The sequence below is a fragment of the Mixophyes fleayi genome, chromosome 3 (genome assembly GCF_038048845.1).
Source record: "Mixophyes fleayi isolate aMixFle1 chromosome 3, aMixFle1.hap1, whole genome shotgun sequence".
Classification (NCBI taxonomy): Eukaryota; Metazoa; Chordata; class Amphibia; order Anura; family Limnodynastidae; genus Mixophyes; species Mixophyes fleayi.
The window spans coordinates 71,683,108-71,701,254 of NC_134404.1; the positions used below are offsets into that span (position 1 = coordinate 71,683,108).

Below are 18,147 nucleotides of genomic sequence, written 5' to 3' on the forward strand. Positions count from 1 at the left end.
TTCCCCCCTCAATCGGCCTCTCTCTCTTTAAACATTGGTAGATCATGGATCAGGGGGCTGGAGTGGAGATGAGCTGTGCTTCCACAGAAGCCCCCTGCTGGGACGCATACAAAACGTCTGGACTAGTCCTATGGATACCAATTGGCTTCCCCCTTCTCCAAAGATAAGGTAGCAGTCAGCCTCTCCTAAAATTAATCCCTTACACTACTTTGTGATGTCACAGGGTCCCCAGCTGTTCCATGCTTCCTGTAGAGGAAAGAGGGGGGTGAATGCAGCTCCAGCCCCCTCACCTGTATCCTGGAGACCACCTGATCTTTACCCATAACCCACCAGGCTTCAATTTAAGGACAATGAATAACAACCTCGATGTCACATCATCAATATACAATACACAATATACATATTTACAATCATCAACATTTATTTATATAGCGCCAGCAAATTCCGTAGTGCTTCACAATTGAGCTACAATTTCCCCTTAGCCACATTTAATTAGGCAATACAGTTGTAGTCTGTTGAGCTGGGGAACAAAAGCAAGGGCTATAAAAAAATACTTGCTATAATCCACATTATGTGAGAAACAGGTTGGTTTCAGTGTTATCACACTCATTTTGTCACAGTTCCTCACCCCTTGAAGCCCCACAATTTAGCATGGTCCCAAATGTTGATGTGACATCTGCTGATCACCCTACGGATTATGGTCACTCCGAGCACTGCAAAAGCCAAGAGCCGCTAGGCATAAGCAGAGTGATAAGGATTTATGAAGAAGCGGTCTCTTGAATTGATGTAATCACGCAATCTGATCATATTGTTAACTGGAACTACTGCAGTAATCCTGTTGAAACAGACTTAGCAGAGCCTTCATGGCATGAGCCATGATAGTGATGTTTTTATGAGTCAGGCAGGACATATCAGTATGAAAGAAAGACAAGAAATAAAGGGAGTCACAGAGACAGTTTGAGAATGCTCACCCGAGACTAATGGTCTAAGCAGTGACACGTTGCAGGTGTTAGGAAGTCGTGCTGTGCCTGGGAAGTGGGAATTAAACCTGATCCTGTTTCCAAACACAACCTACAAAAAGTAAATATATCACAAAGTCAAATCCCCAATTTACATCATTAGGATGTAGTGTTCTGATTAACTGTGACACATCCACAATAACAACTGTATAAAAACTATACAATAATACAGATAAAAGACGATTTTTGTAGTTACCGTTAAATCCATTTCTCTAAATCCATCTGGGGACACTGCTACCATGGGGTTGTGGTGAGGGTGCAGAAGATGACACATAAGGGTTAATTTTCTAAACTGAACTGAAGCTCCTCCTCTCTCAAATCCCCAATGTCCCTCAGTTGCGAAGCCCCAAAGGAGAGGGTAACATAAGAAAAGTAAATAAATACACAGTCCCAACAATACACAGAACTGAACACTGAGCGTAAAGTGGAGCACAGTGTACCCAGATGGGTTTGGAGAAATGGATTTAACAATAGGTACAAGAATCGACGTTTCAAAGCTACATCGAAGGAAGAGTATGCTCAGACATAGCAAAACCCACAATCCAAAGTTAGCATTACTGGATGCGAAAACACAGATACAGTAAGGGTGCTTACTTAACAAGGAATGCCGTCACTCCACCCATCATCTCCTATAGGCCCATGCAAACCTCTGCTCCTGCTGTAATGCTCTGCAAGCCCATGCACTTAGGTGGAAATCTAGGCGCTGCTGTACAACCAAAGTCAAAACCACTCCAAAAGGAAAACACACTTCTGGGTAATGTCTTTGTTCTAAAGAACTTACTCACCTGTAATTTCTGCTCCAGATAGTCCCGCACACCCTTCATGTGATTCTCATACTCAGCACAATGTAAGCTTACTAACTCTGCAGCCTAGAAAAAAAGCAATAGTCATTTCCATAGCACTGAACAACAAGGGAGGTAAATTACTCACATATTTTTTAGCCATAGTCTGTGATGGAAACGGCTTTATTTATTATACTGAAATATTAAACATATTATCATCATCATTTATTTTATATAGCGCCACTAATTCCGCAGCGCTGTACAGAGAACTCACTCACATCAGTCCCTGCCCCATTGGGGCTTACAGTCTAAATTCCCTAACATACACAGACACAGACTAGGGTCAATTTTGTTAGCAGCCAATTAACCTACCAGTATGTTTTTGGAGTGTGGGAGGAAACCGGAGCACCCGGAGGAAACCCACGCAAACACGGAGAGAACATGCAAACTCCTTACAGATAAGGTCATGATTGGGAATTGAACTCAAGACCCCAGTGCTGTAAGGCAGGAGTGCTAACCAGTATGTCACCGTGCTGCCCAGTCTCTGTGGGTCAGTCCTCCACTCTAACATCTTCATCCTGGATTTTACTGCCCTTAATTGACCCTAATGGGACTACTCAATGACATTGTCGCATTCTATTACGATATACCTAACTCACCTTAGTTGATGTTAGGAAGGCAATTGTCTGCCCATAGAAGAGATATAACGAGAGACCTTACCCTCTCTCAAAAGTTTAGGCTTAATGAGTCCTTCAAAACTGGTACTTGAAATTTGATAAGATTCTGGGCAGATGGATGCATGTGTTCAAAAAGCAATCCTACCATATGCTGATCTGATGCTTCTAAATCAATCTTTCTTCCATACTATTTTACAGTTTCCATAATGTGATATTTTTGGTATATTTTTTATTTTCATCCTGTTTATTGCTGCAGTACAAAGCATAACTCGAGCCTTGGAAAAAAGAACTGACTAGGAAGAAAACAAATGTACCATGTGCACTCTAAGGGCATTGGAAGCCTTTAATACTGAGAAGTGTGTTTTTACAGTCTGTAAGTAATATATCTATTAAGACCAAAACATTAGTTTTTAACTCTCCGTTAATGTACATGATAATAATGTGGTGTATACAGTAATGAGGGTATATAACATGTAGATAATGTACATGATAATGTGGTGTACACAGTAATGAGGGAATATAACATGTGGATAATGTACATGATAATGTGGTGTACACAGTAATGAGGGAATATAACATGTGGATAATGTACATGGTAATAATCTGGTGTACACAGTAATGGGGGAATATAATATGTAGATAATGTACATGGTAATAATGTTGTGTACACAGTAATGAGGGAATGTAACATGTAGATAATATACATGATAATAATGTGGTGTACACAGTAATGAGGTAATATAACATGTAGATTATGTACATGGTAATAATGTGGTGTACACAGTAATGGGGGAATGTAACATATAGATAATCTACATGGCAATAATGTGATGTACACAGCAATAGGGGATGTAACATGCAGATAATATACATGGTAATAATGTGATGTACACAGTAATGGGGATGTAACATACAGGTAATGTACATAGTAATAATGTGGTGTACACAGTAATAGGGGATGTTACATGCAGATAATGTACATGATAATAATGTGGTGTACGCAGTAATGGGGAATGTAACATATAGATAATCTACATGGTAATAATGTGGTGTACACAGTAATAGGGGATGTAACATACAGATAATGTACATGGTAATAATGTGATGTACACAGTAATAGGGGATGTAACATACAGATAATGTACATGGTAATAATGTGGTGTACACAGTAATGGGGGATGTAACATACAGGTAATGTACATGGTAATAATGTGGTGTACGCAGTAATGGGGAATGTAACATACAGATAATGTACATGTAATAATGTGGTGTACGCAGTAATGGGGGATGTAACATGCAGGTAATGTACATGGTAATAATGTGGTGTACACAGTAATGGGGGATGTAACATACAGGTAATGTACATGGTAATAATGTGGTGTACACAGTAATGGGGGATGTAACTGTTGAAGTCGTATAATTGGATGAACGAAAGTATATTGGTTTAATATTGGTTTGCCGTGCGTATTGCGAAGCGTACGCCACGTGTTACGTGACGTGGTGCGTTCGCACGGTAAAATACGCACGCACACACTCGCATTACAACGGTTAGTTATTTATATAATTTCATATTGGTTCTGTTACACTGTAATTCAAGAGCAGATAGTATTCGGTTTATTATTAGTATATATATATATATATATATATATATATATATATATATATATATATATATATAATGTATATGTTGAGTATATGTACATTGTAGTGTTATTAAAGGTTTAGGTAATAGGAAAGGTGTCATGCCTGATATCATATTGAAGCCCTAATCATCAGCAGCTGTCCGGTGCAGTCGGCGAAGAGATCGCACATTGCATACTTTAGTTATTGATATTAGAGAGTAAAACCTTTGTATGATACTGGCTATGAAAAGGAGCAGACCCCCTGGAGAGAAGACCCCCACCTTTGGATTCCTTAGATTGAATCAACCTATTACTTGTCTGGCCTGGACCCACCCAACGTCTGGACCTATAGAGACAATCTACGTCATCTCTATTGTTCACAATGAAACACTGACTGTATATATATTAGTTGCATCTCACTGGGGCCTCAGTCAACTCTGACACAATATTCTATACAGAATATTGTCCATCGGGTCCCGTGGGTGCGCAAGCGAGTGCAAGCGATTGCATTGGTATGTACTTATCTTTTGGTATTGGCTGTGCTGTACTGTACTTTATCATGATATAATAATGTATTGAATTATTGACTATTTACATCTGTTAAAAATAAATCACTTTGTGCTTTGGACACACATTCAATTGATTGGGCAATGCTTATTTTAAAACGATAGAATTACTTTAATAATTTGGGGGCTCGTGAGTTTGGAGTTACGTTACCGGCAGGTATGCAACGCTTACGATATTCGGTTCCTCAACAAAGGGTGGATTGACGGACGCGTCGCATAAAGCAGGAAAGAACGTAATGCGTCTAATACCTGTGGTTCACTGTGTGTTGCGAAACCGAATGTCCGTTGTTGCATAGACTGAAGGAACGCTAATTAGAATCTAGGGACAAGAAAGAAAAATGTTTCTTTTTATTGTCGTTTTAATGGTTTAAAGTGTATTGCATTGCTGTGCGTATGTGTACTTCCTGCTGTGCGTACGCAAACTTCCGGTAGATTTGCCACGTGGTTGAACAATTGTTTTGATAGTTATTATATGCATAGTATAATTACTTGTGAAAGCCTCTGAGACATTATTACGGTTGTTGGGAACTTTCAATTTTCTGCGCAGAAAAGGTGTATAGTGTGCGATTTTGTAACGTAGATACACTGTTTATTGTTGAGGTGCTCAGTTGCTGTCTGACGAGGCGGATTGCCCAACTGAAGGACGGTATACAGGGCAGGTATACCGAATGCGAAAACCGGGTTTTCGCAAAGCGCTACCAATAGATCGCAAGGTTTGCTAATAATTAGTATTGGTAGGCAGTGCGATCCAATCGCACCGTTAGTGCGAATTGGTGAAGCAGCTAGGAGGAATTATACTGGAAAGGCAGGTTGATTGTATTAACTTGCGCTCCCAGCGATAATAAACTCAGCAGATTTTTGTGGTTGAGCCAGGGTATCGAGGAGCTGATAGCCCTTGGGGCCCACAGTGATATTTCTGTATTAGGGACCCTCGCCAGGGGCGAGAAAAGCGAGTGAACGCGGCTAAAGGAAATACGTTCACCGAGCATTAGAGATCTCTAGCGGTGAGTATAGCAACAGAGTTGAAATTATTTAGTGGAAAGAACAGAGCATTGCGGTGTGTCTGTGTTTCACATTTGGCCGGAAGGAACAGAGCATTGCGGTGTGTCTGTGTTCCGGGTAGAAAGTATATTGTGCAACATGGGTGCTAGGCATACGCTAGAGATTGCCAATTTACTGCCTAAGGAAGGTCTTATTGAGTCAGCGAGATTTCTCATGTGTGCAAAATATGGTGCATACGCAACTGTGTATTGTGACACGTGGGTCGAAATGACCAAAGATTGTGATAGGCCTTTCCCAACAACAGGGAGTTTTAATGCAGAGGTGCTAAATACCGTAAAAGATAAAGTACGGTTGATTAAGGCAACGAAAGTGAGAAATGCACATAATCATTGTTTAAAATCGTGGCAAATGGAAGGTAACACGTGGCAGAGCAGCGAACGCACAGCGGAAGTGAGTGTAAGGAAAAACACGTGTTCAGCGGAAGTAAGCGTACCGGAAACAAACATTCCGGAAGTGTGCGTTGCAAAGCGTGGCGAACTGAGCGCAAACACGCCCCCGATAAATTCGGTCGGGGCGGGAAGTACAGCCAATACCAAAAATGTAAAAACTGTAACTAGTAAGTTGTATGTTGTTTTAAGTAACGTTAAAAGTAATGTTTCAGGACAAAGAAGAGGAACGGTCCCACCAGCAGGGGCAGCTGCTGAAAGTGGTGAGAATAATGAAAAGGTTAACACAGGGGGAGACATCCATTGTACTGCAGCAGCAATTTCAGCAACTAGTTTCAGTGATTTGGTAGACTTACATCCTGTCTGCACAGCAGCAGTTCCCAATGGGAAAGCAGACAGGAATAGTGATGTTCCCTTAAAACATGTAGCAAAGCATGATCCATGCACTAGGTCTGAAACATTTTCAATTTTGTCTGATTTCCCTGATCCTAGGAAAGATTTGACCAAATGTCAGCAGTTTATTAGATATTATGGTAATGTGTATGAGCCAACTAATAACGATTGGCGAGTATTATTGAAGACCTGTCTTCCTCTCAATACTGACATACAAAAGTTCATTAAGGATTGTATGTTGGAGGAGGATGAATCCTTAACCGAGGATGATAATCAGGACAATATTAGACATATAATCACACAGTTGGCCACATATTTCCCAGTGATAGTGGACTGGAGTAAAATTTTTAGTATCCGGCAAAAAGATAGTGAAAATGCAGCAGACTATTTTTGCAGAGCTTTGATAGCAATGGGCAAATATACTGCGGTACCAGACATAAAAGATAATCTATATTACAGAGAGGTTGATGTTAAAGTTCTAATGGATGGCCTCAGGGAAAACTTGAAAAGAAGGGTGCAAACTTCATTACCATACTGGAAAGGAACCACTGTAAGTGCTCTCAGGGAGTCAGCTATAGAACATGATAAAAGTATAAACAAACAGAAAGAGACACTAAGTGATAGGGTAATGATGATAAGTATCCCAGCACTAGAGGGACTGCACACACGACCACCAGAATACAACCCACATAACAGGAAACCCAGAATAGTGAGATGTTACAATTGCAGAGAAGAAGGACACATTAGGAAAGATTGTAAAAAGGAAGAGAAACAACACGAGTTGAGGAAGTGTTTTCAAGGCAATAAAATAGGACACCTAGCAAAACATTGTGCAGACATGATAGGGACGTGCTTCTACTGCCATAAGAAGGGACACATGAGTAGGAACTGTGTAGAGAGAAGAATGAATACCTGGGTTGGAAATCACATAGACATCCAAAAAGGAGGCGTACACTTCTCTCAGAGGTTCCCCTTTAATTGATTGCACACTCTGTAACAACTAATATTCTGGGGGAGAAATATAGCCGACTCTAGAGTTAATCTGTGGTAAGCATTAAGGTGCAAAATGTAGAAAGAAACTTATTTTTTTTTAAAGTAATCTTTGTTGATTTTGTTTGTTTGTTTTATGTTGTCACATGTTTGTTTTCCTAAATCACTAGCCGACGGCAAAGAATAGAAATGTTTGTTTTGTTTGCTGTTTTAAGATAACTATCTTGTTTTTCTTTTCACAGATAAAGGGGACACAAAAGAAGTATAGACAAGTGTTTAAAAGGGGTGAGATAGAGAAATAGAAGAATTACTCTTGAAAGACTAATTAACAATAGACAATTGGAACACTCTTTTGTTTTAGGCTGCAGTGACTCATGATAATTTGTTTGGCTGAGAATCATTATCCAACAATGAAGTATGTACATACTTTGCTCCAAAATATCGTTTTATGTATTTCAGAGAAAATATGAGTCACTAAGAGTACATTTTCACATTTCTCTATTATAAGTTAGAAAAGTCCGTTGAAAAGGTATGTAGTCAATGAGATACCGAGTTCTTAATGAACAAATGACGGATGACACTGGATTGCACTGTTAAGAACCCCTAGTCAAGTATGGGGAGGGGTCATAGTTAGCAAATAGCTAAGGGGAACAGTGGAATGAATACAGCCATTTCCCCATAGAGTCAGAGTCCAATCCAGCTGTCATTTTGTTGTAAAAATCTAATGTATTTAAACCTTTGTATTCCCATCATTCATTGCTTTCCTATTTCTCATTCTTTATACAAACGCTAGTCTCCCTCTCTCTCTCTCTCCCCCTCTCTCTCTCTACCTCTCTCTCTCTCTACCTCTCTCTCTCTCGCCCGCTCTCTCTCTCTCTCTCTACCTCTCTCTCTCTCTCTCTCTCTGCTCTGGTAGAGATAAAATTAGACAGTCTCAACAATGGGGCTAAAACATATTTTTATATTTTTACATAAGACAAATTCAGAGATACACACACTAGATTGACATAAGTTACAGAAACAGTCAGGGGTTTTGTTTTCATGTGTATAGAAACTGCTGATTTTTTTTTAAGCAGAAAGGTTCTGTTGTGGAAATACGATTCATGTGTTATAGATTGCATATCTGTTTTTTTTTTTTTGTTTTGGCTCGTGCCTCCTGTACAAAAATGTGCCTTTATATGGATGCACAAAGGGTGGGCAGGACAGGAGGACAGAAGAATGCTAGAGGATAGGCATACAGATATGCATCTCTGTATAGAACATTGGAGTAGGATTTCTACCACAAGATACGACATAATGTGAAACCCTAGAAAATGTAGAATTTTCATGTTTTATATTTTTCACTGTTAGACAGACATGTACTGGATACTGTTATATTTGAAGAAAGTGTTATAGAAAGAGACCCCTTTGCCTTTCCCACTTAGTCAAGTAGCTGAATATGAGGTACTGAGAATGACATGTGAGTTGGCAGAGGGAAAATCGATTGATATACATTGGTCTTTAGCATTTTTTCTAGTCTAGAGGGCGATGTTGAGGTGACTGAGAAATCGTTTTATAGCAATACCAGCACATGATTAGGACACTACATAGAGGACTTTATACAGTGACACAGTTACCAACTGAAGTAGCTGCTAGTAAGGTCCACACTTACATGCACAACCATACAGGGCTGTCACACCAGGGAGAACATAGCTGTCAAATAGACAGCAGGGTTTTATGTGACAGCTAACAAATCTATGTTTTGTTTGTTTTTCGTTGTATTGTTTTAGTTTTAAAAAGGTGAACACACACACACATGCACGCATACATATATTGGTTTAATATAGGAAGATTTGTGTTACCCGAGGGATAAACTGTCTGGAAGGTGAAGAGATGTGGTGAGGAGTCTGGTGGACTCTGGAGAGATGGACAAGGTAGACTAAGAGAGCCATCCCATATCCCTCCTGCTGATGGGTTTTCCTCCAGGTAAAACAAATACACGTCATCCAATTACCACCATGCAGGATCCTCAAGTATACACAGGTGTACCAATGAAAAATGTCTGGGTAGAGGTGTATTGAAATGTGTCTAATGTATTACTGTATCATACTCAAAGCTTTTGTTATTCAATGTGATAGTCCTAGAGTTATAATAGACGATAGGGGTATTCATGTTATTGATAATAGATGTATAATGTATGAGTAGTGGTAACAAATCACATACTTTCAGTTAGCCATAAACCAGTATGAACATAAAGTAGTGGTACTCGGTAGAATGAATTGAATAGAATAAGAGTTGGAACTTGATTGAAGTGCCACTAGTCCTTTCCCGCTACCAAAAGATCACCCCTGGGCAGACTCCTAACCTGTCAATTTTTGAAATGTTCGTGACCCCTCGTGAGATGAGATTGTAACTGGGAGGCTAGGTTAGACCTTGAGAGAAGGTAAATAGTGAGACAGCAACCGAGAACGTCCAAAACACTGTTTCCTGAAAGGTCACACTAACTGTCAGGATGTTGGATCAGGAGAGTAAGTCGTGAAGCAGTAATTTCTTAAGCTTAGGTTATTTGCCAGACAGGTACCAGGTGTAGGCTACCAGCCTCACGACTTCAAGGGTAGCAGAGACACACTGGTGCCCATACCACCCACTGCAGAGGGGCCAACACTCAGAGAAGGGTCCAAGGGCACTCATGAGTCTGTACTGGAAGGCCTCGGATGCAGTTAGTAGCACCTGAGCCAAAGGCTAAGACTGTTGTCCAGCATGAAGTTGTAGTTTTTCCTCTTTTGTGTTCTCTCATTTCACTCTCTTCTCAGGATGGTTAATTCTTTTAATTATTAGCAGGTGACAGAGACTGGTTCAGGTAATGATAAGGAGGTATTGGGGAGGAAGAAGTTAGTAGCATAATCAGTCCGGCCAATTACTCTATTCAATTCAGGGGTAAAGGAAAATTTGAAAAACCTTGGAGCTTGGAGAAAGTGCGAGGGGCTATTGTCTGAGTAGCATTACGTCCGTAAGTACGGCGACCCCATAGTAAAAAAAAAAAGAGACACACCCAGCGATGCCAGTCCAGTAATATTCGGACTTGAGCAGGCATCCTTGAGAATGATTATCATTCTTGAGAGGGTAAGGTTTTAGACCAAACAAAGTGCTGGGCGTGCTCACGCGTGCCTCAATGATTATATCAAGTAGGATTAGTTCTCTTTCCACTAAATATTCTTGAGGTACCCGAACTATGGGTGGGAGGTCACTAGGGGAAAAAGTAGGACACCTAGGTCCCTTAGTCTGAAGTCTCCCAATGCTTTACAAGCCGATCACTGTTAAATCTGGGTATTGGGAGACTGGGAAGAACGAACAGACATTAGCCCGCCCACAAGTGTTGATGAAAAGAACTGGTGACATTATTAGATGTGTGTATATTAACGCAAGCTGAAGGAGATTGCATATGACATTATTGATAGACATAGGATGATGCTATTGATGAACATGAAGTGTTTAAATGTATTCTGAGCTTAAAGACATGCGTTGGACAGAAGAACCTGTTAAACTTGAAGAACTGTAGTAGAGAATTCTGTATAGCTGATACACGTTCTACTGTACCATGTACCTTTCCAAATAATGTATTAAGTGTTTTATTGCACCCTCGAAGGGCATACAAAAAGTTATCTCCAAGCTCCAGAAGTGTACGGTTTATAGTAAAAGAACAAGTCGTTTAGAGGATTAAGACTCTCTCTTATGATAACTTGTTTAGATCTACAAACAGTGTGGACATACACCAAAGGGGATTTGTATTACATAACAATGAAACGTGGTACTGAGATCCTGCTTATAACATCTTTAAGGTGATAGTTTATTGTACTATCAAAGGGTGGACTGTTGAAGTCGTATAATTGGATGAACGAAAGTATATTGGTTTAATATTGGTTTGCCGTGCGTATTGCGAAGCGTACGCCACGTGTTACGTGACGTGGTGCGTTCGCACGGTAAAATACGCACGCACACACTCGCATTACAACGGTTAGTTATTTATATAATTTCATACTGGTTCTGTTACACTGTAACTCAGGAGCAGATAGTATTCGGTTTATTATTAGTCTATATATATATATATATATATATATATATAATGTATATGTTGAGTATATGTACATTGTAGTGTTATTAAAGGTTTAGGTAATAGGAAAGGTGTCATGCCTGATATCATATTGAAGCCCTAATCATCAGCAGCTGTCCGGTGCAGTCGGCGAAGAGATCGCACATTGCATACTTTAGTTATTGATATTAGAGAGTAAAACCTTTGTATGATACTGGCTATGAAAAGGAGCAGACCCCCTGGAGAGAAGACCCCCACCTTTGGATTCCTTAGATTGAATCAACCTATTACCTGTCTGGCCTGGACCCATCCAACGTCTGGACCTATAGAGACAATCTACGTCATCTCTATTGTTCACAATGAAACACTGACTGTATATATATTAGTTGCATCTCACTGGGGCCTCAGTCAACTCTGACACAATATTCTATACAGAATATTGTCCATCGGGTCCCGTGGGTGCACAAGCGAGCGCAAGCGATTGCATTGGTATGTACTTATCTTTTGGTATTGGCTGTGCTGTACTGTACTTTATCATGATATAATAATGTATTGAATTATTGACTATTTACATCTGTTAAAAATAAATCACTTTGTGCTTTGGACACACATTCAATTGATTGGGCAATGCTTATTTTAAAACGATAGAATTACTTTAATATAACATACAGGTAATGTACATGGTAATAATGTGGTGTACGCAGTAATGGGGAATGTAACATACAGATAATGTACATGTAATAATGTGGTGTACGCAGTAATGGGGGATGTAACATGCAGGTAATGTACATGGTAATAATGTGGTGTACACAGTAATGGTGAAATGTAACACACAGGTAATGTAAATAGTAATAATGGTATGTAACAAGCAGGTGATGCACACAGTAATGAGGATAATCTATAAAGCAATATGCTGGTGTAATAAGGAGGTGATATACAGAGTATTGGGGAAATGTAGCAATCAGTAATGTACAAGTCATGTAATGAGGACGTAAAATACACAGTATTGGGACAATATAATAAACAGGAAAGTGCTACTACAAAATAGGAATTTTTATCCTCACCTTCCCTAGTCCAGCAATCATCGGTGTATTCTCTGTACTGGAAGAAAGACAGGAAAACCTTTACATATCAGTCATATTCAACAAAGTATCTTCCAAGTATGCAGTGTTTTATGACCGCGCAACTGTATTATAATATTAAATATGTCAGTACAAAAGATGTTATTCAAAGTATAGTGGGCAGCATGGTGGTTAAGTGGTCAGCACTTCTGCCTCACAGCACTAGGGTCATGAATTCAACTCTCGACCATGGCCTTACCTGTGTGGAGTTTGTATGTTTTCCCAGTGTTTGCTTGGGTTTCCTCCGGGTGCTCCAGTTTCCACCCACATTCCAAAAACATACAAGTAGGTTAATTGGCTGCTATTAAATTGGACCCTGGAAGGCTATGGTCGGAATTGAAATCATGACCCCAGTGCTGTAAGGCAAAGGTGCTAACCACTTAGCCACCGTGCTGCCCCATATATATTTATATATCTAAGCTGATACATCCATCGGGGAGGTGCTACTACTTAACTGATATCAATTGACAAACCAAACTAGAGAGTAAAGAGTTAAATTATGTAGTGCAATAACAGGTAATGTTCATTATTTTTTAAGTTTTTGTTTTTTTATACACAATTATGGTCATTCATTCACTTCCCAATGTTAAGATTAAAAAGCATAAAAAAAGATTGTACTATCAATATTATTAATATACACCAGCGAATTGTTTAAAATCTGTAAAATATGGGCAGGATCATAGCTGTCAAAATGAATATACTCCCCAAATGGCTATACCTTTTCCAAACCTTACCAGTAGCTGTCTCAGCTTCCTTCCTTGCCAACATCCAAACGGCCCTCACCCGCTTTATCTGGAACCATAGACCCCCAAGAATCTCAGCCAATATCGTAAAATGATCAATTCCCGGAGGCAGCAGAGGCCTCCCTGATCTCAAATTATACTATCTGGCTTCCCATCTCTTGCAAATTGTTGCATTATACTCCCCCTCAGGCCCCATCGTATGGCTCAATATAGAGTCGGCCTACCTAACCCTGCCCGATCTCACCTCTTTATTGGGCCTATGACCTACTCATCACCCTCCCTCCACTAAATTTCTCCCCTTCATCAAATTTCATACCATACTCTGGGATTCCCACTTCTTCACATTAAAACTCTTTTCTGAGATATCCCCGTTAGCCCCCATTTGGCATAACCCGGTGTTTCTTCCTGGATCTTCAGCTATGAAACACCGTAACTGGACCCGTGCAGGTTTCAAATTCCCAGTGGATTTCTCCAAACAGGGTTGCTGGCTCCCGTCAGCAGATCTTCAACTCCAATCCCAATACCAAACCATCAACCCCTTTGAGTTCTTCCAAATTAGCCATTTCTTACGATCCCTACCAGCAACTTATGTCCTAAGAGACCTCACCCCCTTTGAAACTCTTTGTTGACGACATCCCTTGGACAAGGGCATGATTTCCCAAATATACAGTATCCTGCTCACTTCTGCCCTTCTCTCTCCAAATCCTCATTAGGACGATTGGGAAAAGGACCTTGGTCCTCCCCCAGATGATGAGGCTTGGGAGGACATGAGACTGGGGATAGCTAAAAGCTCTATATCAACTAAACTCAAAGAAACATCTTACAAAATGTATTACCGCTGGTATTACACCCCCATTAGACTCCATAGAATGTTTCCCTCTTCCTCGCCCTACTGTTGGCGGGGCTGTGACCACAGGAGTACTATGCTTCATATTTGGTGGACTTGCCCGACAATCACCTCCTTGTGAGACTTAGTCCATAGTTTCTTAAATACTCTATTTGAAGTTACCGTCCCGAAAGATCCCTGGGTTTTCCTTTTGTGCTACCCTCCCCAAAACTTGGACGAATTCTCCAAAAAATAAACTGCTCACATCCTGACAGCTGCCAAATCACTCATAGCCCGCAATTGGATAAATACCTTACCCCTGTCTCTTTCATCCATCAAAAAGCAGATTTGGCACGTGGCCGCCATGGAGGAGATTGTGTACTACCTCCATGATAGAGGCCATGGGCCTGAGTCATTAAGGGAAGTAAGGCAAAAAAAGTAGTAAATGTTCTCCGGGACAAACCATGTTACAATGCAAGGGGTGCAAATTAGTTTATTATTTTGCACATAAGTTAAATACTGGCTGTTTTTACATCTAACAGACAAATACTTGCTAGCTTTATTTTTACACTGAAATTTAAAGTTGATCTAGAACACGCCCGACCTCAATTATAAATCTGTCCCCACATTTTAAATTTACCTCCCCCTCCAATGCACAATGCAACATGGTTTTTCCCAAAGTTACTCCTTTTTATGCTTTGCTCTCCTTAATGACTCAGGCCCCATGTCTCCAACCAAGTATGGGCCCCCAAGGCTAAGCGCGGAACACGTCTTTCCCCTCAACCTACTGCTCCCTCCAGCCTGACCCATGTGCGATGACCATAGCCTCTCCTGACATGCACCCCCTCCCATTGCTCTTGGCTCTTTAAACCCTGATTGTTCTCTGAATATTCACACTGTTTAACTTCGTGGTCCCCCTCCCCCCAAAAACCCCTTTTGATCCTACACCCTACTCTTAATACCGCTCTCTAAAACATAAGAACTGGTCACCTTTTGTCTAGTGTTTGCCTTGAATATGATTTATCCCAATTGCTGTGTTGGTTTCACTATGTATGTAATACATTTGAATCGTTCTGCTTACTGTATTTTCTTTTCTGACCATTGAAAATAAAAAATTATAAAAAAAAAAATCTGTAAATTATTTGGGAAATAAAAACTGTACGCTGAGTGTAACAGTATACCTCCTGATGCATACAATATTATTAATAAATTGTCTCAAATGTACGCAGTTTAAGTTAAGCTGGTTTCCCTTTATAATACTGATAATACAAAAACATTTTAATGAATGACAAATAAAGATTGTTTTTTAATCTTAATATGGGGAAGTGAATACCTGATCATAATTGTATATAACAAAACAAAAAATTAAATAAAGAAAAGAAAGATTACCTGTTAGTGACTCCATAATTTAAGTTTTTACTCTCCAGTTTGTTTTTTCAGTGTTTTACATGTAGTCACAATCTTCCTTTTCTCTACTTGATACAAATGTCATTAGGGTATAATTTCACTTTTTAATTTTGTTATGAAAAGTATCTAAATTTACTAAACTTTACTCCAATTCTGTACTTAGAAGATTGCTTACCCTGGTCGGAAGTTACGTTCCTGTCCTCCTCCATGTAACATTGGTAGTAGCGGAGTTTGGTGTCCAATTCCACGAACGTAGAGAGCCCCAATACGAGGCCCATAAAACTACACAAACAAAAATCATAAAAGTGTATATAATATGAAGTGCACAACACAAACATAAATCAATAACCAACACACATCAGAGACACTGAAACCATCAAATAATATCACACAGGCCACAAAACTGGGCTATATGATATATTATTATTTATTATTAATTTTTATTTATAGGGCGCCACTAGGTGTCCGTAGCGCCGTACAGGGACAAACGATTACAGTACGAGGGGAGACGGCACAGTACAGTAAACAATAAGCACAGTAACTCGGTAAGCTCAAAGCCCAGCTAGAGAGGAGGGGAGGGGAGAGGGAGATCCGCCTGCGACGGAGCCCAAGACGGAGGGCGTGGATGACAGGGAGACCCCCAGAGGGGAGAGGAGGGAGCGAAAGGGGACGGAGGGCAGAGGGTCCTCGAGGAGGAGGGCTAGGTAGCTGGAGAGCAGAGTTAGAAGTGGTGGATACAGGAGGAGAGATGGCCCTGCTCAAAGGAGCGTACAATCTAAGGGATATAGAGGCTGATTGAAAAGTTTGTTGTGTAAGTAATAAGGTATACTCTTCTAGAGTTATAGTTTTCTGCGTGTAAAATATAATGCTTCATAAAAGCTTTATGCAACAATGTATTTTTCTCTGTCATGCCATTGGGGGACATGGCGACGCACTTGGGTATTCAGTAGTAGGTGGAAACTACTATGCACCTCCCCTAGGAGCAATCTTCAGTTTTAGTAAAGTGCCGCTGAGAGTAGGACATTTTTCTTTAGGGCTCTGTCCCCTGGATTTTTAATTTTATGGTTTTATTTTATTTTCAATCTATATTTTTACTTATTGGTATGGCTCAGGGATGCCTCTGAAAGGACTTCCTCCACTCTGGGTCCCTAAGCCGAGGTGAGCACCCTGCGGACTTTCCGCACCTTTGCCAGTGCTGCAGCCCTCTCCCTTTTCCTCACACTTGGAAGATGCCTCCGACAGCATGTGTGCCATGCCACTGAAGGGAAAGGAGCGTGCGCGGGTCGCAACTATGCCTCCCCCCTTTACCACTGAGCAGTTCTACACTGCAGAGTATGACTTAGCCGGGAGGTAGCAGCCTCAACAGTTCTCCGCTACAGAGAGTACAGCTCGGGCTAACAGTCCAACGGAGCAGTGTGAGTTGGCCACCATCTCCCTAGCAACGAGCAGTTCCTTCTTCTGAAGACGTGGCTCGGCAGCAGGGAACACCGTGCAACAGGTCTCCTCTGAGGAGAATACGTCGCTGGTGGTCAATGATCTGACTGGGGGTATTGCAGATGTGAGTACGCAAAACTGTAAGTTTTTAAGTTAAAGAACCTGGCACATTTGGCAGGCTTTCCTTCTGGAAGCGGTCATTCTCCCTCCAGCAGTGGTGACAGACTATACTGCTGCAGCTCTTCCCTCTCACACTCATGCAGCAGCATGGAGGCCGCTACAGAGAGCCAACGCAGGTCTCCACGAGGGAGAGGACAGTGTCAGCATCTATAAGGTAACATCACAAAGTATAGACACGCGATACTAGAGTGGGGGCATTGCCTTATTCTCCTTGGTTGCTTCTCTTCACCAGAGACTACTACATAAATAAATACATATTATTGTAGTTCTACAATTTATTTTAGTGTTGGGTGAGTCCCCTTTCTCTCTGTTTTTTATGCAGTATTGGGTTAACACTCAATGTTTTCACCTCTGGCTCATTTACGACCTTATTATACAGTTATAGTGTTATAATTGGGGAGGCCTCATATTCTTTTATTTCTGGTATTTGTAATTTGCTGTACCATGTCTGTAAATGGGCCTTCTATGACTACAGGGTCCGCTGGAAAGTCTGTGCAACAATATACTTGTGCCACATGTAATGCAAAAATATCTTGTGGCCTCTCATCAAGCACTGACCTCACAAATGCTGTAATTTCAATAAGGACTTTACCACCTCTGTCATACAGTGTAGTAGGTGTTAATTTATATGTGGGGCTCAAATGTACTGTACTCAGTATGGGGTTTACCCACAGGGTGACGCACCAGTATATGCATATCATTTAATATATTGCTCTGTGTTTATATTTCCGCTATAGGTCTGTGAAAGAGCCTTCCAAGACTGACGGGTCCGCTGGAAGGTCTGTGTAACATTTTACTTGTACCAAATAAAATTGTTATTTATGTTGTCAACAGACTGGCAAGCGCCACTGCTGCAGTTCTCCCTTCTCA

General features: G+C 40.6%; 1 protein-coding gene across 2 annotated transcripts in view; it reads right to left on the reverse strand.

Moving 5' to 3' along the window:
• The window catches only part of LOC142143681 (selenocysteine lyase-like), a 66,043-nt gene that overhangs the window by 20,442 nt on the left and 27,454 nt on the right, over window positions 1-18,147 (reverse strand). For both annotated transcript variants that reach the window (XM_075201719.1, XM_075201720.1), the window contains exons 8-11: window positions 15,839-15,945; window positions 12,631-12,667; window positions 1,805-1,888; window positions 972-1,071 (exon numbers count right to left, since the gene is read on the reverse strand). In XM_075201719.1, coding sequence (XP_075057820.1) covers window positions 972-1,071; window positions 1,805-1,888; window positions 12,631-12,667; window positions 15,839-15,945 — 328 coding nt within the window. The remainder of the gene's footprint in view (window positions 1-971; window positions 1,072-1,804; window positions 1,889-12,630; window positions 12,668-15,838; window positions 15,946-18,147) is intronic.